This window comes from Choloepus didactylus, chromosome 16 (genome assembly GCF_015220235.1).
Source record: "Choloepus didactylus isolate mChoDid1 chromosome 16, mChoDid1.pri, whole genome shotgun sequence".
NCBI classification, from domain to species: Eukaryota; Metazoa; Chordata; class Mammalia; order Pilosa; family Megalonychidae; genus Choloepus; species Choloepus didactylus.
Window position 1 is genome coordinate 69,829,870 of NC_051322.1, and position 22,984 is coordinate 69,852,853.

The window sequence follows — 22,984 nt, forward strand, 5'->3', positions numbered from 1 at the left end:
TTTCCTGTTGTTGTGGATCTTCCCTTCTATTGGGCAGAGAACACTATTTTACTTATGCAGATGCCAGAGACCAGGTTTTAAATATAAATAAGAGACCAGGTTTTAAATATTAATAAGTCTCACCCATACTAGGTTTTCAATATTTGTTGAGTGGTTGAGTTGTTATTCAATAGGAAAATGGAGGAGCTGTTTCCCCATGGGCTTTTTGTTTGGTTTGTTTTAGTTATTTGTATTTCACACGTATGTCTTGACCTCTTTTTCAGGGAGGTTCCCTTGAAGGATGCTAAGGAATATGCTGAATCCATAGGTGCCATCGTGGTTGAAACAAGTGCAAAAAATGCCATTAATATTGAAGAACTCTTCCAAGGAATCAGTAAGTACATAAAACTGTGTTTCTAGCTTAGCTTGCACTTTTATGCTGCTGGGAGTCAAAGGATAAAAATCATAGCTCTGAAATAGAACAACTTCTCTGTGGGAATTTATTTGATGCAATGGGCATAAACCCTCAATTATGCATTTATGAACACTGACTGTACTTCCCAGTTCTAAATTTCCAAAATTCTGTGCTCTAACCTGTTGATTCTATGCTGTGTGAATTAAAATGAAGTAACCCAGTTGTAAAATAAAACTTAGTTTAATTAAAAACTATGCACCTTCCAGCATTTTATGTTAATATGTTGAGGGGAGAAGAAAGAAAATAGACAGTGATAAGGGGAAGAAAACCAGAGTTGCTCATTCAACTGAATGACCCTAGGCCAAAAAATGAAAGAACCTTTAGTAATTTATTTTTCCAAATGGAACATCAATTAAAAATAACGTTTTCATCCCATGTGATCTGAAATTGGAAATTGGGTGGATAGTCAGTCGGTAAAAGTGTCCCTCACTTCTGATAAGGTCACGGAAGCGGGGAGCTCTCTCTTCTCAGTTCTGGGTCCTGTTTTGCTTTACTCTTTCCTTGCTGGTTCCCCACGAATAACCCTTATCAAAGAGCTGTTTTCCAGCCAATGGCCTCACTAACACATCTCTCTGCGGCCTGAGGCTTCAAAATAGAGTTTGCCTTCCTGAGTTCTTCCTGGCAGGGTGTTCTGTTTTGGGTCCTGCCCACAGATGTCCTGGAAACCATATTCCAAGGCACTTGTAGGAAATCTCAACCGGCATTAGTTTGGGGCCTTGCAAAAGTACACATATTTAGTTAAGTGCTGGTTCCGAAAGTCCTTGGGTACACCTTAGGAAAGGTAGAAACCCTGAGCAGTTAGCAGTTGTGTTCAAATTCCTTGGCCTCAGATGATTCCAGAAGGGAAACTGATGGACCTGCTCCTGCCTGAGCTCATTGTTGGCGCTCTCAGGGCGGGCACTTCACAAAACAGATCTGATTTCCATTAAACTGGTTTTGGTTCATTACTTTACACCCTGGGAATCCATGACAGGGAATCTCTCGTTTGTTTTGTTTGGCTTGAAGGTGAATTCCCTGGAGATGGGGGCTCTGACCTGTGTCACCCTGTGCGGCGTTGTCAGCAGAATGCTGTCACGTCCCCGCAGCCCCAGCCCTCCTTATTCCTTGTGGTCCACGTCACCTTCCCTTCCTTCACCTGGGCAAGTGTTTTGTTTCTGCAATTATTTCACACCCTCAACAAAATAGTGTCCTTCAAGCCTGCTGACCCAAGTGGCTGAACTCCAGAGTGACAGCGGAAAACACCCATATTCCCAGATCCCTGCTCCTTCCCAGTCATGGGCACTGGGTGCCGTGCTCTGATTTGAAGGGCCCACTCAGATGCTCTTTAGTTTTGTAACTCTTGGTGACATCCACGAGAACAGAGATTGAACTCATTACATTAGCCTCATATATCCTTGGATGGAGCTTATTCTGTTCTGGTGGCATTGGGTTTCACTGGTATTTTAGGCTAGTTGCATGGCTAATTACAGTTCCTTTTTATGGATGGCTGTAATTAGTAAAGCTCGATAGCTTCTGCTGACTGTTGCATCCACTCCTTTCCTTTGCTCAGCTCCTTACATTTTGGAGACCACTGTCCCCAGCACTGGCTCTTTTGATGTTTGCCGTGGCCTGTGCAGCAGACAGAGTGGACTGCGAGCCCCAGAGCCGTGGGCCTTGTACATCTTAGTTTCGGTTTGCGATTTCTGCACAAGCCAGGAGGCTTTTCTGAGGCTTGTGAAAGTCATTATTAAAAGAACAAATGAAATGAGGACATCAAAGAAGAGCAAAATCCTTTCTTTGTATGACTCGGGCAGTATAAATCCCTTCACATTTATGAGGTCTTTATGGCTCAAAGTGATGGGGAATTTGAACAATCAGATCCTCAAATCTGGCTTTCCTCTCAGCAGTCAGCTTCATTAGGAAAAAACAAGTGTGTTGCTCTAAGGATCTGGGTAATTATAGCCTAAAAGTAATTAATTCCTATATAGACCATTGACTACCTATCTCACCTCATCTTCCATGTCAAATAAACACTCATTTGTTCCTGTTTTATGATACTTTGGTTATAAAGCCCATGATACACAGTCCATGGCAAAAATCTCTGTCCATGTAGCCACATTGCAAGCTCTGTGCCTTCAAGTGAATTTTTTCAGGCTGGGGTTTTGTGGCCTAATTACGGGTTAATTTAAAACACAGCACCAAGTACACCTAAATATATTGCAGCAGACGTTTCATTTATTTTCCTTTTCCCTGCTCCTACTTGTATTACATGCGCTCCTCCCTGAGCTTAAAATAGAACCAGATATTGCTGACACTAAGCTCTCCGAAGCAAAGTTCCAAGACAAATATGCCTGGGAGAGAAGATGCAATGAAAAATCAACAATGGGTAGTGCAAGTCAAAGTCCTTTAAAAAGGTGTGCGTAAGCAAAATAAATTCATGTTGACTTGGATGAGGAGGCGAATGTTTCTCTTTTATGTTCCCAGAGTGCTCATAAACCAGAAACGAGACAACTGTGTATTCTGAACATGAGCTATTACATCTGCTAACTGAGAATTGTTTACTAAAATATTATGTATTTTTTTAAGACTGGAAGGGATTTAGGTGCCATTCTGGTTTGGATAAGTCTGTGCATAGTCATATTTAACCGTCAAATAATATATCATATTTTGATGATCTTTTGATCCTTTGATTCTCCCAGAGACCCCTCTTTCAAAATCACATTTTGGACCTACCCTCATTGCATGGAGTAAATTCTCTTCCATACATTTCTGCACAGCTTTGTTCATTTTTCTTTCTTTGGGTGCTTATAGCTTTAGTCTGAATATTAAAGGCTTCCTCTCTGAGTTAAAACATAACAAGAAAAATTCTTGGCCAAGAAAATAATTGAACATTTGAATTTTTTTAAAATTATTGTACAAAAGCACAAAGAACATTTTGTTGCCACTTACATATTATGGTGCTAAAAATAAAAAACAAAACAAAACAAAAAATCTTGATGGTCTTCCACCTGGAACTACTCTCTCTGTGTTTATGTCATAACCTGAAAGCTCTCTGGGGATGTGATTTTGGCATTTGCTCCTTGGCAGGTTTGTCTTTATTCTGGTCCACTCAACTCATTCTGGTTCTGTACAGCCCCTCCCTCCCTTCCCCCTTCCTCCTTGCAGACCTAATTCCTTCAAAGTCCAGCTCAAACCTCCCCCCTTCATGAAGTTTCCATCCGCTCCAGCTCTGGCCGATGACTTCTCTCTTGGTCATTTGGACATCGTCTATCTTTAAATGATCCTCCAAGGGTTTCTGGCATCTGTCTTGTCTTCTACTGTGATGGCAAGTTCTCTTATTCTTTTATATTCCCCACAAAGCTCAGACAGTAAATTATGTAGTGTTGAATTAAGGCATTTGGTTCTCATTCTATTCCAGGAGGAAATCATATTTTAGAGGGGTCTCTAGGTCAAGTGAAGTGTAGTGACTTTCCTATAGGGACTCTTTTTTTTTTAAATTCAGTTTTATTGTGATATATTCACATATCATACAATCATCCACAGTGTACAATCAGCTGTTCACAGTACCATCATACAGTTGTGCATTCATCACCACAATCAATTTTTGAACATTTTCATTACTCCAAAAAGAATGAAAATAAGAATAAAAAACAAAAGTAAAAAAGAACACCCAAATCATTCCATCCCACCCTATTTTTCATTTAGTTTTTGTCCCCATTTTTCTGCTTATCTGTCCATACCCTAGATAAAGGGAGTGTGATCCACAAGTTTTTCACAATCACACCATTACCCCATGTCAGCTGCATAGTTATGCAATCGTCTTCAAGAATCAAGGCTACGAGGTTGCAGTTCAAGAGTTTCATGTATTTTCTTCTAGCTATTCCAATACACTAAAACCTAAAAAGGTATATCTAAATAGCGCATAAGAATGCCCTCCAGAGTGACCTCTCGACTCCAATTGAGGTCTCTCAGACACTGAAACTTTCTATGGGGACTGTTAAGATCGAATGACACCAAGAATGTTGGATGAGCCAAGTTTTTTTTTCAGTGTTTCATTCATTCAAAAATAGTGTCAGGGGCCAACCAGACACTGGGGATGAAATGGTGAACAGAACAAACTGAGATCCTGTGTGTTAGGGGTGGGTGGGCAGCCTTTAAACAAACAGTCAAATAGGGGTGTAATTGCACATTGTAATAGATGCTACAGAAGAAAAGGGCAAGGACTGTGAGATAATGACAGAGTGGGTGGGGACAGCCTCCCCAAGGAAATGACTGGATCTGAAAAATGAGAAGAAGCAAACTGGGGAAGGAGCTAAAAAGCTCTTGGCAGAGTGGACAACACGAGCACAGTTCCCGAGGCAGCTGGGAGGTCGTGGGCTCGGGAATGGCTAGAGAGGGGAGGTAAGAGACGTGGACACAAGGCAGACCATCGCAGGGCCTCGGAATGGGAAAGACAGAGGGATGTTCTAAACGCAGTTGGATGTCCCTCAAGTATTTTAGGCAGGGGTGTGGCATATCCAGTTGACATTTACAAAAAGGTCACCCTTGGAGAATGTACCGGAAGGTGGAAAGTTTAGAAATGGCTCAGCCAACTAGGATGTCATTGCAGTCATCGAGGAGAGAAGTGGCTTGGGCATGGGTGGAAAGAAGTGCAGATGGATTTCAGGAATCTTTTGGAGGTAGTGCCACTAACACTGGGGAGCGAGTCAATATGGGGGACCAGGAGGAGGGTGGTACCCACAGTCACTCCTAAGGTTCTTGCTTCAACAGCTTGGGGCACAGTGGCCCTAAATGAGGAAGATTGGCCTGGGAGAAAGTTCTCTGGGGCTAGATTAGTGATTGTGAGGGACACAAGTTTTGCTTTGTGGGTTTTAATGATTCAACGCCAATATCTTTTTTTGCCACACTCTCAGGGAGACAGCAAAGAGAGGTAAGGTTACAGTCTCAACAGAAAGATGTCTGGCTTGGAATGGGACCCCAGCCAAAGAGCTGTGCTGTTGCTCTAGTTTGGAAGTCGACCGTAGAGAAGATAAATGCGGCACTTTTCTCCCGGACGTGTACTTGGGGACATTGCAGACATTAGACTGAGTTGTTTTGTTTGTTATTAGTTTGCGAACAAGGTGGGGAATATTTGTTTTTTTAAAAGTGAATATAATTAGAGGTGAAAGCACATGGGTCTGGAAAAATTAGAAGAAGTTTTAATAGGAAAGACAGGGAGGCTTGTGAGCTGTATTTGTCTTATTCTATAATCGCTTGTTGCACAGGAGTTTATCTCTTCGAAACCCACAGGATTTTAAAAAAAACTCCCTAGGAAGTTGCTTTTACTTCTTTTGGGGTTAGAGCTGGTTAAAGAAATTTAAAAACAAAACAAAAACATTTTCTAATAGTGAGGCAAGCTGTCCAGGGAAGGTAAGTTTAACAGTTAGGGGACAAGGAAGAGACAAAGCCTGTCCACATTTATTCCCACCAAAAAAAATACAATTTAGCCATTGCAAGAATAGTAGATGCCTGTACATGATGTAGTTTCAGAATATAGGCAGGTTGGTTAGCAAAGCCCCAAATATGTCTTTTTTTATCCCAGTATTCCTAAGGTCGGGTGTGCAAAATGCAGCAATAATATTTAACATGTAGCAAATTCTTATTCTGGGCCTTTGTTGTCACTGCGTAGATATCATGAATGCACCAGGCAACCTATAAAATACATGCTACTCTCATTGCTATTTTACAGTCGAGGGAATTGAGGCATGAAGAGATCTGTCCCAAAAGCGAGAGGGCCAGTGTTAGAAGGGCTGACAGTCTGGCAGAGCCTTTTGTTTGTATCACTTTTCATTGCGTAAGAGGATTTATGGCAACATAATTCATGATAGTGAAAAACAGGAAATGCCTTAGCCCTCCAACAGTTGGGAAACAGTTTTTTAAAAATGTGGTACACTAGTATAATTGCATGATTACAAAATGATGATGTAAGTCTGTACTTACTGACTTAAAAAGATAAATTGTTGCATGTGAAATTAAAGTTACCGAGCAGTTTATATAATATTCTGATTTCATGAAATATGAATATAACATATATTATAGTAAAAAATATATTTTGGGGAAAATTGGGAAGGATATATATTAAAATGTTAACAGTCATTTCATGGTGGTGAGATTCCAGGGAACTTGAAAAAGAATCTTTATTATGGAAAATTTCAAACATATACATACGTAGAATAATATAATGAACCATCTTGGACCCATAACCAAGCTTATTTAATCTCTACCCCAAACTTCCCCCACCTGTATTATTTTGAAGAGAATTCTAGACATATTATCTGCAAATATTTTCAGTATGTATCTTTTTCATATGACAACAAAATTAACACATTAATAACTGCAATGCTATTTTCATATTAATTATTTAGTATCATCAGATACTCAGTTTGGTGTTCAAATTCCCATGTATCTCATAATTGCCATAAATAGTTTCTTTGTTTGCATTTTACAGTTTGTTTGAATCAGGATCCAAATAATTTCCACAGACTGTTGGTATGTCTTGTAAGCCTCTCTTAAGCAATAGTTTCTCTCTGCATCTTTCACTCTTTTTTTTCCCCTCATGCAATTTGTATTTAAAGAAATTAGACCAGTTGTCCTGCAATGTTTCCTTGGTGTCATTTATCATGTTCCTCTCCCTGCTGTCCATACTGCAAATTGGCAGTTGGATCCAGATGCTGCATCAGATTGAGGTTCTGTTTGGGGAAGGCAAGAATATTTGACAGTTGATATTGTTTTTTTCATCAGGAGACACTTACTAACTGACTTTTTGTGATGTTAGTAGCTATCCATGCTCAATACATAGATCCATTCGTTCTTTAGGGGCTGCATTTCCATTGATTGTAGTTTAAATTTGACATTACTGTATTTTTAAACTTTTTTTATTGATCACATAAATATCCAATAAAGGTAGGCTTTGTAAGTTATAATTGACATATAACAAAATTCACTCCCTTTTAGTGTACAGCTTGATGCATTTGTTTTTACAACTTTGTCAAGGAATATTTCAAATAAAATGCAAACTTAGAAAGTGTATAATTTGATTGGTTTTGACATGAAACTGTGAAACCTTCACCACCGTCAAGTTAACAAAAATCTCCATCCAGAAAAGTTTCCTTGTGTTCCCCTGTAATTCATCCCTCCCTCTACTGCTGTCCCCAGGCAACCCCCATCTGCTTTCTACACATTAGCTTGCGTTTTCTAGAATTTTATATAAAAGGACCCCTACAATAGTGCTCTCTTTTGTCTGGCTTCTTTCACTCAGCATAATGATTCCGGGATTCATCTACCTTGTTGCATGTATCAATATTTTGTTCCTTTTTATGGCTGAGTAGTATTCTAGTGTATCTATAAACTATGCTTTGTTAATCCATTCACCTATTGTTTGGGTTGTTTCCTTTCTTGGATTTAGTAGATGTGTGGATTTAGTAGATGTGTGTCTCACTGTTTTCCAAAGTGATTGTACCATTCTACATTCCCACTGCCAGTGTATGAGAGTTCCAGTTGCTCTGCATTCTTGTCAAGTCTTTGTATGGCCGTTTGATAAAATTCGAACCATTCTAATAGGAGTGTAGTGGCATCTCCTTTTGGTTTTAATTTGCATTTTCCTAATGGCTAATGACGTTGAATGCCCTTTTGTGTGCTTATATGTGAACCAAATGCCTTCATTGGTGACATGTTGGTTCAAATCTTTGCCCATGTTGTATTGGGTTGTTTGTCTTCTTATTGTTGAGCTGTAAAGACTGTTTATATATTGTGGATACATGTTCTTTAACAGATACATTTTTCAAATATTTTCTTCAGGACCATGGCTTGTGTTTTCATGTCCTTAACAATGTCTTTTGAAGAACAGAAGTTTAAAATTTTAATCACGTTTAATTAGTCCATTTTTCCTTTATGATTTCCGTTTTTCATGTCTTAAAATTTTTAAAAGTAAAATTAAAAATTGAAAGAGAATGATGCCTTTGAACAGTTAAGAAACCTCAAATTTTTAAAGCAATGTATGCTTGTTTGTGTTGTAGACATTTGGGGTTTTAGATTCATAGCCAGGTGGCCTTCCCTTTTTCCCTCTCTCTGTTGGTGGCATGAGCTACCAACAGTAGCTCCTTGAGTTCCCTAGACATATAACTTCATTCTTTTTGACCCCTGTTTTAACTTTCATGCTTGCAGTTAGTTGCCACATGCTGCCAACTGTCTTTCTGCAGTTTCTCTTTACAGCTTTGCTTTCTGCTTCCCCCGGCCACACCCAAATTAAGGCTTTCCTTATCCCTGACCTTTCGTGGACAAGTCCTTGGCACTTCCTGCCTCCTAAAACATTCTGGGCCTATATAGAAAGTTAGCTTGTTCCTCATGTCCAAACTCTCCAAATATTCAAGGTCTCCTAGTAATTCCAATATTTTGTTCTCTGACTACAAGAGGGAAGTTACAGGGAATGACCTCACGTTTTGTGCCTACTCCCCAGTCTGTATTCTTTGGGCAGAATTCCATTTGTGCTCCATAGAGATGTCCCCCCAAAATAGAGAGGCCCGGGAGCTGTTATCAACAGTAAATTCTGCCAAATGCTAGTGAACTTGGTCGATTTACGAATTTCAGGTGATTCAGAAAATCAGGATCAAGAGACAGAAGTTACACAACAACTGCCATCGCCACCAACACCAGAGGACAACTGAGCCAAGTGGGTCCTGGGAGTGGAGCGAGCAGGAAAGAGGACTGTGCACAGCGGGAGTTTTAGGGAGGATGCAGAGCTCCCACAGGAAACAGCCACTGCACCATACAAGGAAAGAGAACAGCTGCAGCCAAGCGTGCTGCTTTATTTTTGTTCTTTGCAAAATAGCATTACAGCCGCCAGTCCAGAGTGCAATAGAATTTACAGGCTTAGAATTTGTTTTCACGTCTCGCGTTCCTGAGGAGTCATTTAGAAAACCTGCTTTTCCTCTGGGCTGTCGGCTTTCGGGAAAACCAAACTTCAACAAAAAAGCCTTTTAACTTTTCCCAGAGTCTTGCACCATCCAAATCTTATTAAAATAAACACTCTGGTCTAGGATTTATGCTCAAGGACAACTTGTTACGGAGGTTGAGGACTTAGAGGACATTTTGTAAGAGTAGAAACACACAGATGATGCTGAGGGCCTTTTCAGATGTTTATATATATTCTTTGTCCTGCTCTAAATGGGCATAAATAATACTGATTCAACAGTGTCCCAAGGTGATCACTCTGGTCGTTTTCCAAATCTGTTCTGTTGTGTAAGTGCATTTAATCTTCCAGCAGGTTCGAAATACCGAGACCAGAAAATCAGAGCTCTAGCTCTGCTTTCACGGTGCCCTGTGCTTTCTTCTCTTTCCAAGTGGGCTTGCCTCATCATTAGTGTCTGGCTTTCCTTTTTTTCTGCTTTCTAGTGGGGGCACTTCTTTTCTTCTCACTCTGCTGGAAGCTGGAGTGTGTGTGACTCATCCCAAGTTGAGTATCCTGTAGAAAAGAGGGGCAACCACTGTGCCCTGGGGACTCCATCAGTCCCTCCAGGCTTCATAATAGCCGTGTGTATACTGCGTTGCAGTTACAAGTTACCCCTCTGGGACTTTGTATCGGTGAGGAAAGGAAGGCTCAGCTATTAAATAACTTGTCCACGTTCATGTAACCAGAAAACTGACCTTTTCCACCAAATGAGAACAATGAACTCTGAGGAAAGGGCAGGGATTCCGTATTTGGAAAATATTTTGTTCTGATAAGAGGGATGTGGAATATTCTGAAGATGAAAGGACTGGGCACTTCTAAGAAGCCGGGTTCAACAACAAATTCAAAAATGGTGCTGACAGCTTAAAACCATTAGAAGGAGGAGGCCCTTGAGGCAGGACTTGGGTCTCACACGGTCTTGCAACCCACACTTTGTCTTGTTCACTGTCTCTTCGGAAGGAAGGAGAGGCAGGGCAGCAGGTGGGAGCAGGGAAAGAGCAAGGAGAAGGGTGTTTAACGGGCTACCCTAACCGTCCTATTTTGCTCTCTGCATGTTCATCATATCTGGACTTTCACTTTAATTGTATCACTTTAATGAATACGTTATGGATAAACTTTTTCTATATTTTGGGTATTTTCATAGGGAGAAAAACTGTGAAACATGTAAGGCATGTACCATCAGTCACATACAATAGGGCCAAAAAACTACTGCTGTTTTGCTTAACTTCAGAGTTAATCTAAGAATCACACAAAGTTGATATTGGTATAAGATATTGATTTTTATATTGTCAGAATGTTACCATTTTGCCCCCTTCTACTAAGAAGTATGCAGGTCTTGTCTCCTACTTGGTTGCACCCATCAGAGTTATAATTTTGTCCAAAAAATACTTCCGGTGCCTCCTGAGGGTGTCAGGTGGTGCGATAGGAACCTTCACTTTTTGCGCCTGACGAGGTAGAGCCCTGGAAGATATTACTTGACAGCATCATCCCTTCAAAATGCATCACTTTCTCTTGAGGCATAAGGAACACTTCATTAGAAGAGGTCTTTAAAAAGTCCTGGTAGTGGAGCCTTCATTCCAGCAGACCCCCAGCTTGTGGTACCTTCCTTTTTTCTTTTCCCAATAAACATTTATTCAGCATCTATAATAAATGACCCTTCATCCGAAATGAGCTGCTTTAGATTAACAATATTTCAATTAAGTGTTTAAAAATCTTTCTTGCCTTTCAAAATACTACCATCATCCAATGTCATGTATTAATAGCACAACCATGATGATGCGATTGAAGATGTATATTATAATCCACACCAGCTTAATTTGGTCACTGTTTGGAAACAAAGACATCACCCGTTGGTTGTTTATAGTCAAGTGGATGGCATCATCTTAGAGGTGGACAGAATGGCCTAGGGACACAGTGGGGCACAGGCTCTGTTCTTGAAGGAATCACCATGTAGAGGAATGAGCATGGAGGGTTTTAAGAACATGTAGGCAATGTCCTCCTTGGGTAGAGGAGAATGTGTCAGCATTCCAGGCCCAATGGAAGTAGTCAAACAGTGGAATAATCAGCATTATGTGGCACTCTTTCATTCTAGGACATCTGGCTGGAGACTTTGTCTTCTGGCCCCCACCATGTGGTGGAAGTGATGGGCCACAGGATCAGAGCTGGGCTGGGTTGACTCTCAGACCCTTTTGGTGAGTGGGCCAGGGGTCAGGCTGGGGGCTGGGCTAGGTGCTGAGGCATGGGGAGTTCCCCTGTGCACCCCGCCATATGAGTTCTGTAGAAGATTGGCCCAGCATGGGCATCAGGGTGGAGTCGGGCTGGAGACCCCTTAGCCCTGCGTGGTGCTCCTTGGTACTGTGACACTGGAACAAATCCCTGAGGAGACTTGGGACATCAAAGCTCTACAGAAAGAACTTGAGCAGTTTGGCCAACTCCTGAAGCCGAAGAGGATCACTCTGGGGTTTACCCAGACCGAAGTGGGGCTTCCCGTGGGGGTTCAGCCTGATGACCACCTGCTGTGTTGGGGCTCTGCAACCATCTGCCGTGTTGAGGCTCTGCAGCTGAGTTTCAAGAACACGCGTTAAGCTGTGGCCCCTGCTGCAGACGTGAGTGGAGGAAGCTGACAGTGATGAAAATCTTCAGGAGATGTGCAATATGGAGCTTTTCCCACAGCAGGCCTGAAAGAGAAAGTGGAGGAGCATGGAGAACCAAGCGAAAGGCCACCTGGAGAACACGTTCCTGCAGTGCCCGTGACTTACACCCCAGCAGACCAGCCATGTCACCCAGCAGCTCAGACTCCAGGAGGACGTAGACCAAGTGTGGTTCTGTAATGACGCCAGAAGGCCAAATGATCAAGCAGTGACTGTTCACAAGGAGAGGATTTCAAGGCTGCCGGGTCCCCATTCCCAGGGGGCCAGGGGGACCTCTGGCACCAGAGCCCCCTTTTGGTAGCCAGGCTGCGAGTCCCTCACTCCTCTACTCTGTCCCTGTGGGTGAAGCCTTCACCTCTGTCCAGGTTGCCAGTCTGGGTACTCCCCTGCATTCACACTGGGGTGCCCGGCCTTCCCAGGGGCAGGGCACAGAGGAAAGGGCAGGAGCTGGGGACATGGGACCCTGGCATTTGTACCTGAGTTTTGGGGATTGAGTGCTTTATTCAACTAAGGAAGGAATTGGGAACATAAAAGGGGTACATGGAGTTTTGGGGAAACTGTTTGGAGAGAAGGCGAAGTTCAATGATGTTCTTGATTTTAACCTCCCACATCACCTCTCACCAGAGTCCCCAGAAGCCTGGGACACAGTAAAAAAAAAAATATATATATATATATAGGTAGTCATTGGGGATTTTCTCCTCTTAGAAGGGACAGACGCTTCCTTTTAATTGTGATTCAAAATGCACACACACACATCATGCCCAGAAAAGGGAAATGCACACTTACTGACTCATTTGCTTCTGGATTAAGACCACACAGTGATGAGAATGACCTGCAAAAACGTTGAGTGGCTTTGTTGCTATACAAAATGGCAGAAGCAATAGCTGCAGAAATTATTAGCACCTTTTTAGTTTCTCCATAATCAGAGGAAGAGCTCCACTATTAATTTTGAATTTTGGATAACTGCCAATGGCCTTAACCTTTATGCTTCAGCTTCGATGAGCCGTCACACCATGCAGCGTGCACATGCATTAAGACCCTTGGAAATCAATTATTTCTGCCCCTTGTGAAAATGCAGCTCTGCCAGGGGTTGGACTCTCTTTCTTATCCTTGGGTAACAGCTTAAGGACTTTGTTTTGGGAACTAAATTCCTTTTCCCTTCCATTTCTAATTACTGGTTACTTAGTAAACTAAGAACCTACTTAGCTGGTAAAAATTCTTTATTTTGGAGCTAGTGTTTCATGCCCTTTTCAGTGAGAGAGAGAAAAGTAGAATAGAGAGCTAATATGTACCACGGGAAGAGAACACAGGCTTTGAGATACATCAGAAAATCAAGATGCAGGTTCAAGAACCAGCTGTACCATTTATTGTCAGTGTGTTCATCAGCAAATAGCCCCAATTCTCTGAATCATGGTAGGATGGTGATAATAATGCCACAGGGGTAAGTGTGGATGGTATCTGAGAAAATCTTTGAAAACTGTGAGATTCTAAGCAAATATTTATTTCCAGATTCCATTGCCTTTTTTTTTTTTTTTCTATAAACAGCTTTATGGAGTTGTAATTCACATACCACACAATCCACCCGTCTTAAAGCCTACAGTCCAGTGGTTTCTAGAATAGACGGGTATGTGCAACACCCCAGCCAATTTTAGAACATTTTCATCACCTCAAAAAGAATCCCCATACCCTTCAGCTTTTACCTCCCCATCCCTCTCCACTGCATTTTAACTTTTTATTTGAGGTTTATTTACAGAGACTCTAGGATAATTTTTAAAGATGAAATTAAAGGAAAAAGATGACTTGTGGAGAAGATTAAAATACTGTTTCCTATGAAGAGCGTCCCTTTAGAGAGCCTTCCAGCTAATGGCAGAATGAGGGAAGCTGAGCCAAGTGTTCATAAATAATATTTCTAGGAAGATTTACGATTCCCAATGCGTCTGTAGTTTAAGGTGCAGAAAAGATGGGTAGCAGCTGATGTTATTAAAGTCACAGTTCTGTGAGCAGTTCATTGACGGGGGATAGATCTGTGGGAAGAGCGGGAAGGAACGAGTGGACCAGGGCTGGTAAAGAAAAGGGACATGGGGGCGTCCCTGTAGTAGTGAGCAGTGTTCCAAGTTTTATCCGGAAGCTTCTTTGACTTTTTCTCAACTGTCTAAACATGAGTTTGACTTCATGCAGCTGAATATGGAAGGAAAGAAGGAAGAGAGAGAGAGGGAGGGAGGGAAGAAGGAAGGGAAAATAACCACACTGTAGCTCCTCTACTTTCTGCACAACCCAGACATCAGTAGAGGGGTTGAAGCAGGTGCAAACCTACAGGTGCTTTTGATGGGGAAGAAAGAACTCAGCCTTGGCCTTCTTTCTCTTCCAGGTCGCCAGATCCCACCCTTGGGCCCCCATGAAAATGGAAACAACGGAGCGATCAAAATCGTGAAGCCAACCTCGTCCAACGGCCGGCGGTGCTGTTGACGCGGAGGCCACCACGGCCGTCCCCGAGCATCCAAAGCCCAGGCCCACTTGCTGCCTGCAGGCCCCCTCCTCGGAGGCCTGGCACCTTCCTTGGAGAAAGTGAGCCTGCTGGCTGTGCACGGTGGAAGACCTGCTGGGAACAGGGAAGAAAATGTCCCTGGAAGAGGATTTTCTAAAACTCCCGATTGAAGCCCACCACACCACCGCCAAGCGGCCTTTAGCGTGTGAAACACACAAGGGGACGGATGTTAGGTAATGCGTAGATGCTTGAGTTTTTTGTTACAAAACCTCAAAGAATTCTTGAATTTGTACAAAAGTCTTGCTGACTTAGTGTGGGGTGGGGTTCCAGTGTCCCATTTCCTGTGTCACCTGGCCAAATTTCAGTCACATCTTCAACTCCAGTGCCTTTGTCACCTAACCAGCCTTCGCTGAACCACACATTTAATTTAGAAGAATTTAATCTAGCTGGCTTTGGAATGAAGCCTTTACTTAACATTGTCTGAAGGAAATCCGAGAAGTGTAATTAGACCATCACTCAAGCTCAAGACAAGCTCTTACGAAAGAGGAGAAAGACGTGTTAGAAACTGTTGTCCACAGCTCTGACTTTTTTTTTTTTTCCACAGCTCTGACTTTTAATTGATCAACATTTTTCTTTCTTTGGGTCACATACAAACCAACCAAATGTGACTAAAATATTGCATACAATTTTGGGGTTGGGAGGCCTGGTTTGAAAGAGTCATTTAAGTAGTTACTATCTAAGCAGTGACTGATGTTGAATACAAATATTATTTAGGAGTCTGCCTGGCATGTGGCACTCCACAGTAATATTTCTTAAGAGAATATGTTCTGGTGTCTTATGTAGGGGGAGAAATCACCTGGAGGATATTTGAGTCTAAGTCGAAGGACAAACGTCTAATAGCAATTGATTATAGATTACAGGAAGGGCAGCCAGAGGAAGTATCTTAAGATTTGAGACACCACCTGCCCCCCCCCCCCCAAAAAAAAAAGACAAAATCAGAGAAAGCATTTTCAAAGTTGCCAGGCTTGGGGAGGTGGGTAAACCTCGGGCAAACACAAGGTACTGCCCTGGAACTAAACTGCAAATAGGTTTCCATGAAAACCTTCCTCTTCAGATTCCTTGTCTGCTCAGTTAATAAAAAGTGGCTGAAAGTAAACAAAAGGGAGAAAAGAGATGGGACAGAAGACAAGCTGTTTCCAACCCCAGTTCAAAACCAACCACCATTGTAACTTCCATAAAGACTTGGTATCATGAAGCAGGTGATTTCCGATCAGGCTTATATTGGGAGGTGATTTTTAGGGACAGGGTGTTTTACAGGAAAACTGTAAAAAAAAAGGGGGGGCTCGGAAATGGTTAGTCAAGGAGCAGGTAGCCAGGTAGCCTGGGTGCAAGCATTTATTGAAAACCTACAGCAGAAACGGTAGGAATGAGAGCGTGAACTGGCTAAAGACCTCAAACCCTTAGTGGCTCAGTGGGCTGGTGCTTTCGAGTCCCATCACAGCTGTGCCCACCATCCTCTTGACAGGCTAGAGACCCCAAAGCATCAACAGAAGGAAGAGTCCTTGAGGGTCTGAGTTTACAGGTGCCACTTTCTTGTTACTATGACTTCATGTTGACTGCAGTCAAGGAGGCAGGGCTGGGTGAAATCACAGATTTGTTTTGCACCTCAAGAATGTGCCTTCCATTTGATGTCCTTACTACTTTTCCCAACTTGCGAGAATCGATTGACCATCTTAGAATGGGAATGCTGGAAAACACTTATGTTTGATTTTTGGTTCGAGAGAGAGAGAGGGCCTCTGAGTTTTCCCCGACAGTTAGCTCAGGAACTATTGGCAAGAGGGACTTGGCCATCTAGATGGGTCCACTATAGGGAATTTTAGGGTTTTCTCCACACTGTCAGCATTGCTTGCCAACACGATTCTGCTTGTAGACCAAGCAGGAATCATGCTTCTTTCCAAAGGTAAAAGGAAAATCTAAGTCGAACGTTGAGGTGACCTCTTTCCAGATGATGTGCAGGCTCGTCTCTGAACCTTTCATCGTCCAGCTCTCCCTGAGACATTAGGGTTATTTCCAGACAGTCTTTGGGTTGTCTCACGAAGATGGTGCACCCACCCAGCAGAGACATAACGGCTTCTGGCTGGGTTTGCAGGGGTGGACCTCTTGCATGAAATGTCTAGTCTTAACCACATGACACTGGCCACCTACCAAGGAGCCCATGGCTTCATTCCAGAAGCACACAAGGGTGTGAAACCACTCCGTTACCTCTCTGTACTGCCTTAACAATTCAGACCAATCAGAGGATATATTTACATCAATGCTGCAATGAGAATAGACAGCCACTGGGCACACGGCATTAATACACACATGGAATCTTCTCTGAGCAGGGATGCTTGGGCCTCATCCATCAGTGAGACTTTCCCCCCTCCCTTTATTTTAGCTTGGGATTACTTTCTGGCTGCTCTAATAATTGAACTATAACCACGTAACATTATGTGAAGACCTTGAAATTACTGTAGCTCCAAGTGTAGTTTCACGGGACGTAGCATCCTTCACATCCTTTCCCAAAACTCGCTACCTTTCCCCAGTTTTCATTTCTCTCCTGTGTGGTATGTGTATATGTATGTAAATATGATTTATATCTGCCACACTGACATGTAATCCCTTTCGCCGGCTGAGTTTGGCTCGTGGCTCTCTGTTACATGACACTGGCATGGCTTCTCGTAGGGATTGTCTCCCAGTTTGGAGCTCTCAGGAGTCATGTGGATGTTTGTTGTAGGTACGTAATTGACTAGCCATTTCAGAGCTAAAATGGTACATTAGGATGCCAAATAGGACGTTACCTTGCAGACTCTAAAGGGTTGATGACTTAAAACTAAACTTTCACCAATGATTAGGGCCTATGCCCCAATGAAGAGTGAATTTGTTTTCCGAGGGTGGCACATATCACCGAAATTTGCCCTCCGTGATCAAGGAATATGGCAGGTGATGGCTGGAACTGTGGGCTCCACTTCTCATGGCCCTGCCAGGCTCGTGGCAAGGTGAATAATGAGGTAGCTTATAAAGCTCATAAAGGTGAATAATGAGGTAGCTCATAAATTAAAGGGATCTATACTCAGACCCGAGAGGTAGATAGTTTACTCGGTCAGCCATCATTATTTAAACCAGCCCCGGTGACGCAGTGTCTGCCCTGCCGTGCAAACTGCCCCTTTGCTTGTGTTGCTGTCCGGGGTTCTTCTGGGCTGGACCCAGTTCATGCATCTAGAAGATGCCACCAGAGGGTGTTCGAACCTCTCTCCCCCTTGTAACTGCTAGCAAAGCATTTGCCTCAACAGTGCCCGACTGTATCTATTATTTTGGGTTTAACACACACTGATTCATACTAATAAATATTTTAAATTTTGCCAAGCCTATCTTTGTCTCATTTTGATGTTCAATAGAATAATTTTTTAAAAATCACAGTCATGTCTGGAATAAAGAACGGCAACTCCCTGGAGAATCTTGTGCACCTGTGCATGTAGGGAGGTGGATGAAGGTGTCCCTTGAAGTGCCACTTGCAACAGCAAAAAAGGGGATGACTGATAAAATGTGGCAAGGTCACATGACAAAAAGTATAGGGCACGCAAAACGAGTGCACGATGTCAAGTGCACAACATGGATTTCGGAAGCAGAAGGTGGAGTGCAGGACCACAATACTGCACACCCCAATGGAGCCACATGCCTGGTGATTGGGGGGGCACAGAGCCCTTGGGAGTGGTGCAGTGCACAACCTGAGCCACGTGCCAGGTGTGCCTGGCTGGGTGAACAAGGCCAGCTGGCGAGGTGCAGAATGCACATAGACTGAGACCAAGCACTAATGCGTGTCTCCTGTGAGTGTGTGCGTGCATGCTTCTGCGTGTGTGTGTGTGAGAGAGCTGAGTGTGTGCATGCGTAGTAAAGTAAAGGAAGAATCAGAAGGAAGCATGTATACTTGATGAGCATGCTCAACTCTAGAGGGGAAAATCATCAGGTTCAGGGAGCAGAACAAAGGGCAATTAACTTTATCAATAATTTATTTCATGAAATAAAAATCTGAGGCTGCTGTGACAAAACAATAGCATTTGGTAATTTCAAGGTGTTTGTTTTAGTAGTCTCTGTAGTTTTCTCTGATAATTTTTTTTTTTTTCCCACAGATTGGGGATTAGAGAAAAGAAACTGCAAGCTGGGTTAGGCTGATTTCATAAATATGGTAGAAAGACTTTGTAAGTGCCACTTAATGTTCTCAGGAAATTTAATAAGCTGCACTTATACCTGTCCCCACTCTTGCACCCTCTCAGCTACCCCCGCCTGCTCCCAGCACACACACACTTTCTCGCCCACACGTGTGGATCCTGTGCTTTCTATGCAGAGCCTCGTTTCATGTATACACGAACCTAGAAAAGCAGGATGTGAAAAGGGAGGAAAGCAGAGCCCCAGGTTCTCAGAATTCAAGTCACTGCCCCAGGTGCGTGCTGTGACGCTGTTCTAACTCTGTAACCAAACAAGAAAAGGAAACAAGCCACTGTCCCCAACAAGAGAGCCAGTGTTCCGAGTTTAGATGCACACAAGCCTTTCGCCTGCATTTACCAAGAAGTGGTTACCTATTTGTGGCAATGTGGGGAAAGGTGTTTAGAAATAGTCCGATCCCCTGACTGGTTCCGCCTGCCTTCCTTTGTCAGCAGTCTTGAGGACAGGGATCCCGCGTCCTCCTTTGACCCATCTTGGGAGTCAGTGTCTGACAGTCGCGAACTGCGTTCTCCGTGGCCTCTGTGGCAGTTTGCACTTTTTGCAAAACAACTTGGGTTTATTTAAGGGCCCTGGTGGCTGAGGACAAGGAGTCAGGGGTCTCCTGAGCTTGACTACCTTAGCCTTACCCAGGCTGGTCCGATTTGTCTTGTTCTTGAACATTTCTTTCCCCAAAAGCAGGGCTGGCTGGTTAGAAGGGGAGGAGACCTCATCCTAATTTCATTAGCCTCGTATCCCGGGACATCTCTCTTAAGTTTCAAGAGACACACTGCAACATGTGTAGTTCGACTGGCCTTTTGTGCACATGTGAAGTTATCTGATCCCCTCCATCCCAGGGTTCTATTAAAAAAGCAAAAAGGTAACACCAAGCTGTGAATAATTGATTGTACACTGTGGATGACTGTAGGGTGTGTGAATATATCTCAGTTAAACCGTATTAAAAAAAAGTAAATGAACAATGAGGGGAGGAGGGGAATGGGATGTTTGGATGTTCTTTTTTATTTTAATTTTACTTTTACTTTTAGAGTAATGAAAACGTTCAAAGTTTAATTGTGGTGATGAAAGCACAGCTATATAACGATACTGTGAACAACTGATTGCACACTTAGAATGATTGGTGTTATGTGATTATATCTCAATAAAATTGCATTTAAAAAGAACAACAACAAAAAAAAGATAACAGGAAGAGTTGCCACGTATCCCGGAAACAGATATACTCATGCCTGCTGGTTGAATATAAACTGGTGCAGTCTTTCTAGAGAGCAATTTGGCAACATCTGAAACTTTGGAAAGTCAATTCCTAGTCCTAGGAATTAATTCTAAGTATAAGTGTAAAATATACCAGTCACCTACTACTGTATAACTCATTTGCCCAAAATGTAGTGGCTTAAAACAAGGACCATTTATTATCTCCCAGTTTTGGCAAGCAGGAACTCGGGGAGGCTGAGCTGGGTGGTTCCAGCTCAGGGTCCCAAGTAAGGCTGAGTCGAGGTGTGGGCTGGGGCTGCCTTCATCAGAAGATTGGACCGTGGCCGCTCCCGTGGCTGTTGGCAGAGGTGGACCTCTCCATGAGAGCCCGGAATGGCTGATCCAGAGCACACAAGGCCACAGTGTCTTTCTATGGCCTGCCCTCATTGTCACACGCTGTCATTATAGTCACTTTATACCAGCTTTTTCAGGGCTTGCTCTTTTTGTTGTTGTTTTCTTGTGGTGGTGGTGGATTTTTTTTTAAATTCAGTTTTATTGAGATATATTCACATATCATAAAATCATCCATGGTGTACAATGAACTGTTCATAGTACCATCATACAGTTGTGCATTCATCACCCCAATCTATCTTTTGAATATTTTCCTTAACTAGAAAAAGTAAAAATAAGAATAAAAAATAAAAGTAAAAAAGAACACCCAAATAACCCCTCCATCCTATTTTTCATTTAGTTTTTGTCCCCATTTTCCTACTCATCCATCCATACACTGGAGGCCTTGCCTTTTTGAGTTTCAAAATCCTCTGCTTTTGCAACCCTTTTGTGGGTTTCAGGATCAGTTTGGGGACTCAAAGCCAAAATTTGGCTCATCTGAGGTGTCCCTTCAGTAAATGACCCTGAGGCTCACAAGGTAATCTAAAGTATATGTGGAGGGAGGCTTCATCTGTTAATCTCTTGAACATTTATCCTGTTGCATCATGATTTTCAAGTGCTTAATGACAGGATATAAAGAAGTATGTGATCTATATAACAAAGAGCTTCAGGGCTCTGCCAGGAGAAGAGAGAGTGCTGGTTGCTGGGTGACAGGGCCAAATTTTCTTTCTTTTGTTTTTTCCCTGTGTTTTCCAAATACAGTGCTTAAAAATGTGTTTTTAAATGTCATTTTTCGGACCAAGATTCTCTCAGGAGTTGCTTCTCAGGGCACCAGGTTCCACTGAGGAGGCCAAGGGGGAGCCCCTGGGAGCTCACCGCGCCTCGAGCTGGGGAAGGCCATTGTGTACCTGGGGACAGGGTTCCAGGTGGGATCTTCTTAGAAGTAAGGGGGGGTGATAATTCTGCTGCTAATAATAGTTAGAAAAAATATTTCTCAGTATTTACTGGAGTTTGGTATTTGACTCAACATCATCTCCCCCTTGTTGATCATTTTTCATCTGCGAATTCTCAAGGCCAAGGACAACTGTATTGCCACCATGAGCACTCCAAAGTTGAGTCAGGTCCTCAGGAAAGAGTCCCCAGTGCCAAGTTCTGACTCCCTGCCCCCCAAAAGGGCCTCCACTCCTGCCCCGTTCTGTGCTCCAATTTTTTTATATGTCCCAGTGATGTCCTCGTGAGCCTTTTCTCCTCCACTGTTAGATCTGGTCCAGAATCTTATATTGTATTATGTCTTTTTTTTTTTAACAAGCAGTTTTATTGAGATATATTCACACACTGTGAAATCCATTCAAAGTGTACAGTCAGTGGCTCATAGTATGATCGCATAGTTGGGCATTCATTCCCGCAATCAATTTTAGAACATTTTCATTGCTCCAAATAACACAAAACATCCCATACCTCTCCTCCCCCCATTATTGACCCCTAGTATTGGTGTGGTACATTTGTTACTGGTGATGAAGGAATATTAAAATATTACTGTTAACTATAGTCCACAGTCTGTGATACGTGCATTTTCCCCCATGTACCCCTCTGTTAACTCCTTGTAATAGTGACATACATTTGTTCTAGTTCATGAAAGAACATTCCTTTATTTGTCCTTTTAATCACAGTCATCATCCACCCTAGGGTTCACTGTGTTATATTATCCCGTGTTTCACTCTACCTTTCATCAGGTGGCATACACAACTCTAAACTTCCCCTTTTAACTACAGTCATGCACAATTCAGTGCTGTTATTTATACTCACCATAATGTGTTACCATCACCTCTATCCATCTCCAAACATTTAAATTCAATCTTGTTAAAAATCCTGCACATACAGCAGTATTCATGATTTGCAATGGATGGAAGTGGCCTAAGGGGACATCATCTGAGGAACAGAATGGTGAACTGTGGTGTATGCATACAAGAGAATATCGAGCAGCTGCAAGAAGGAATGAAGCTGTGAGACACGCAACTAGGTGAATGGATCTTGAGGACACCATTTTGAGTGAAGTATGCCAGAAATGAAAAGATAAACTTTATAATGCCTCACTAGTATGGACTAACTACAATGTGTATCTTAGAGCACAGCTTATCAGGGGTATACTTATTGTAATGGTTCCTAGATTGTAAGCTCTTAAAGCAGTCACATCTATTCCTGAATTGTAATGGTTATCTCCAAATTCTGAGACGCTGAGCTCTTTGTGTAAACTTGGTCGGTCTCTGGAACTTTGGGCATCTGTGTGACACCTGAAACTCAGAGCTAGAGCTTGACAGCTATGAATGTCAGTATTGCCTCATACAGCAAGTTTTAAAAAGAGTTCAGACTTCAATTAGAATTATGAATGAAAAGGATCTTGTTAGGACTAAGGTAAACCAGGCTAAAGGGTAAAGAATGATACTGACTGTGTTTTAAAACTTCAACTTCTGTATGAGACCAAGAAAACTTCAACTTCTGTGTGAGACCAAGAAAATATAGATCCTGCACCAAATAAACAGCCATAATTACATGGAACTTTGAATAGGAACTGATATCTGGTAGGTTCATACAGG

General features: G+C 42.5%; 1 protein-coding gene and 1 pseudogene across 1 annotated transcript in view; both read left to right on the forward strand.

Moving 5' to 3' along the window:
• RAB31 (RAB31, member RAS oncogene family) overlaps nt 1-17,957 on the forward strand; it is a 148,908-nt gene extending 130,951 nt beyond the window's left edge. Inside the window, exons 6-7 of the mRNA XM_037806252.1 lie at nt 264-373; nt 14,436-17,957. Coding sequence (XP_037662180.1) covers nt 264-373; nt 14,436-14,533 — 208 coding nt within the window. The 3' untranslated portion in view covers nt 14,534-17,957. The remainder of the gene's footprint in view (nt 1-263; nt 374-14,435) is intronic.
• Nucleotides 8,714-13,574, forward strand: LOC119511731 (annotated as a pseudogene).
• Nucleotides 17,958-22,984: the final 5,027 nt, after the last annotated feature.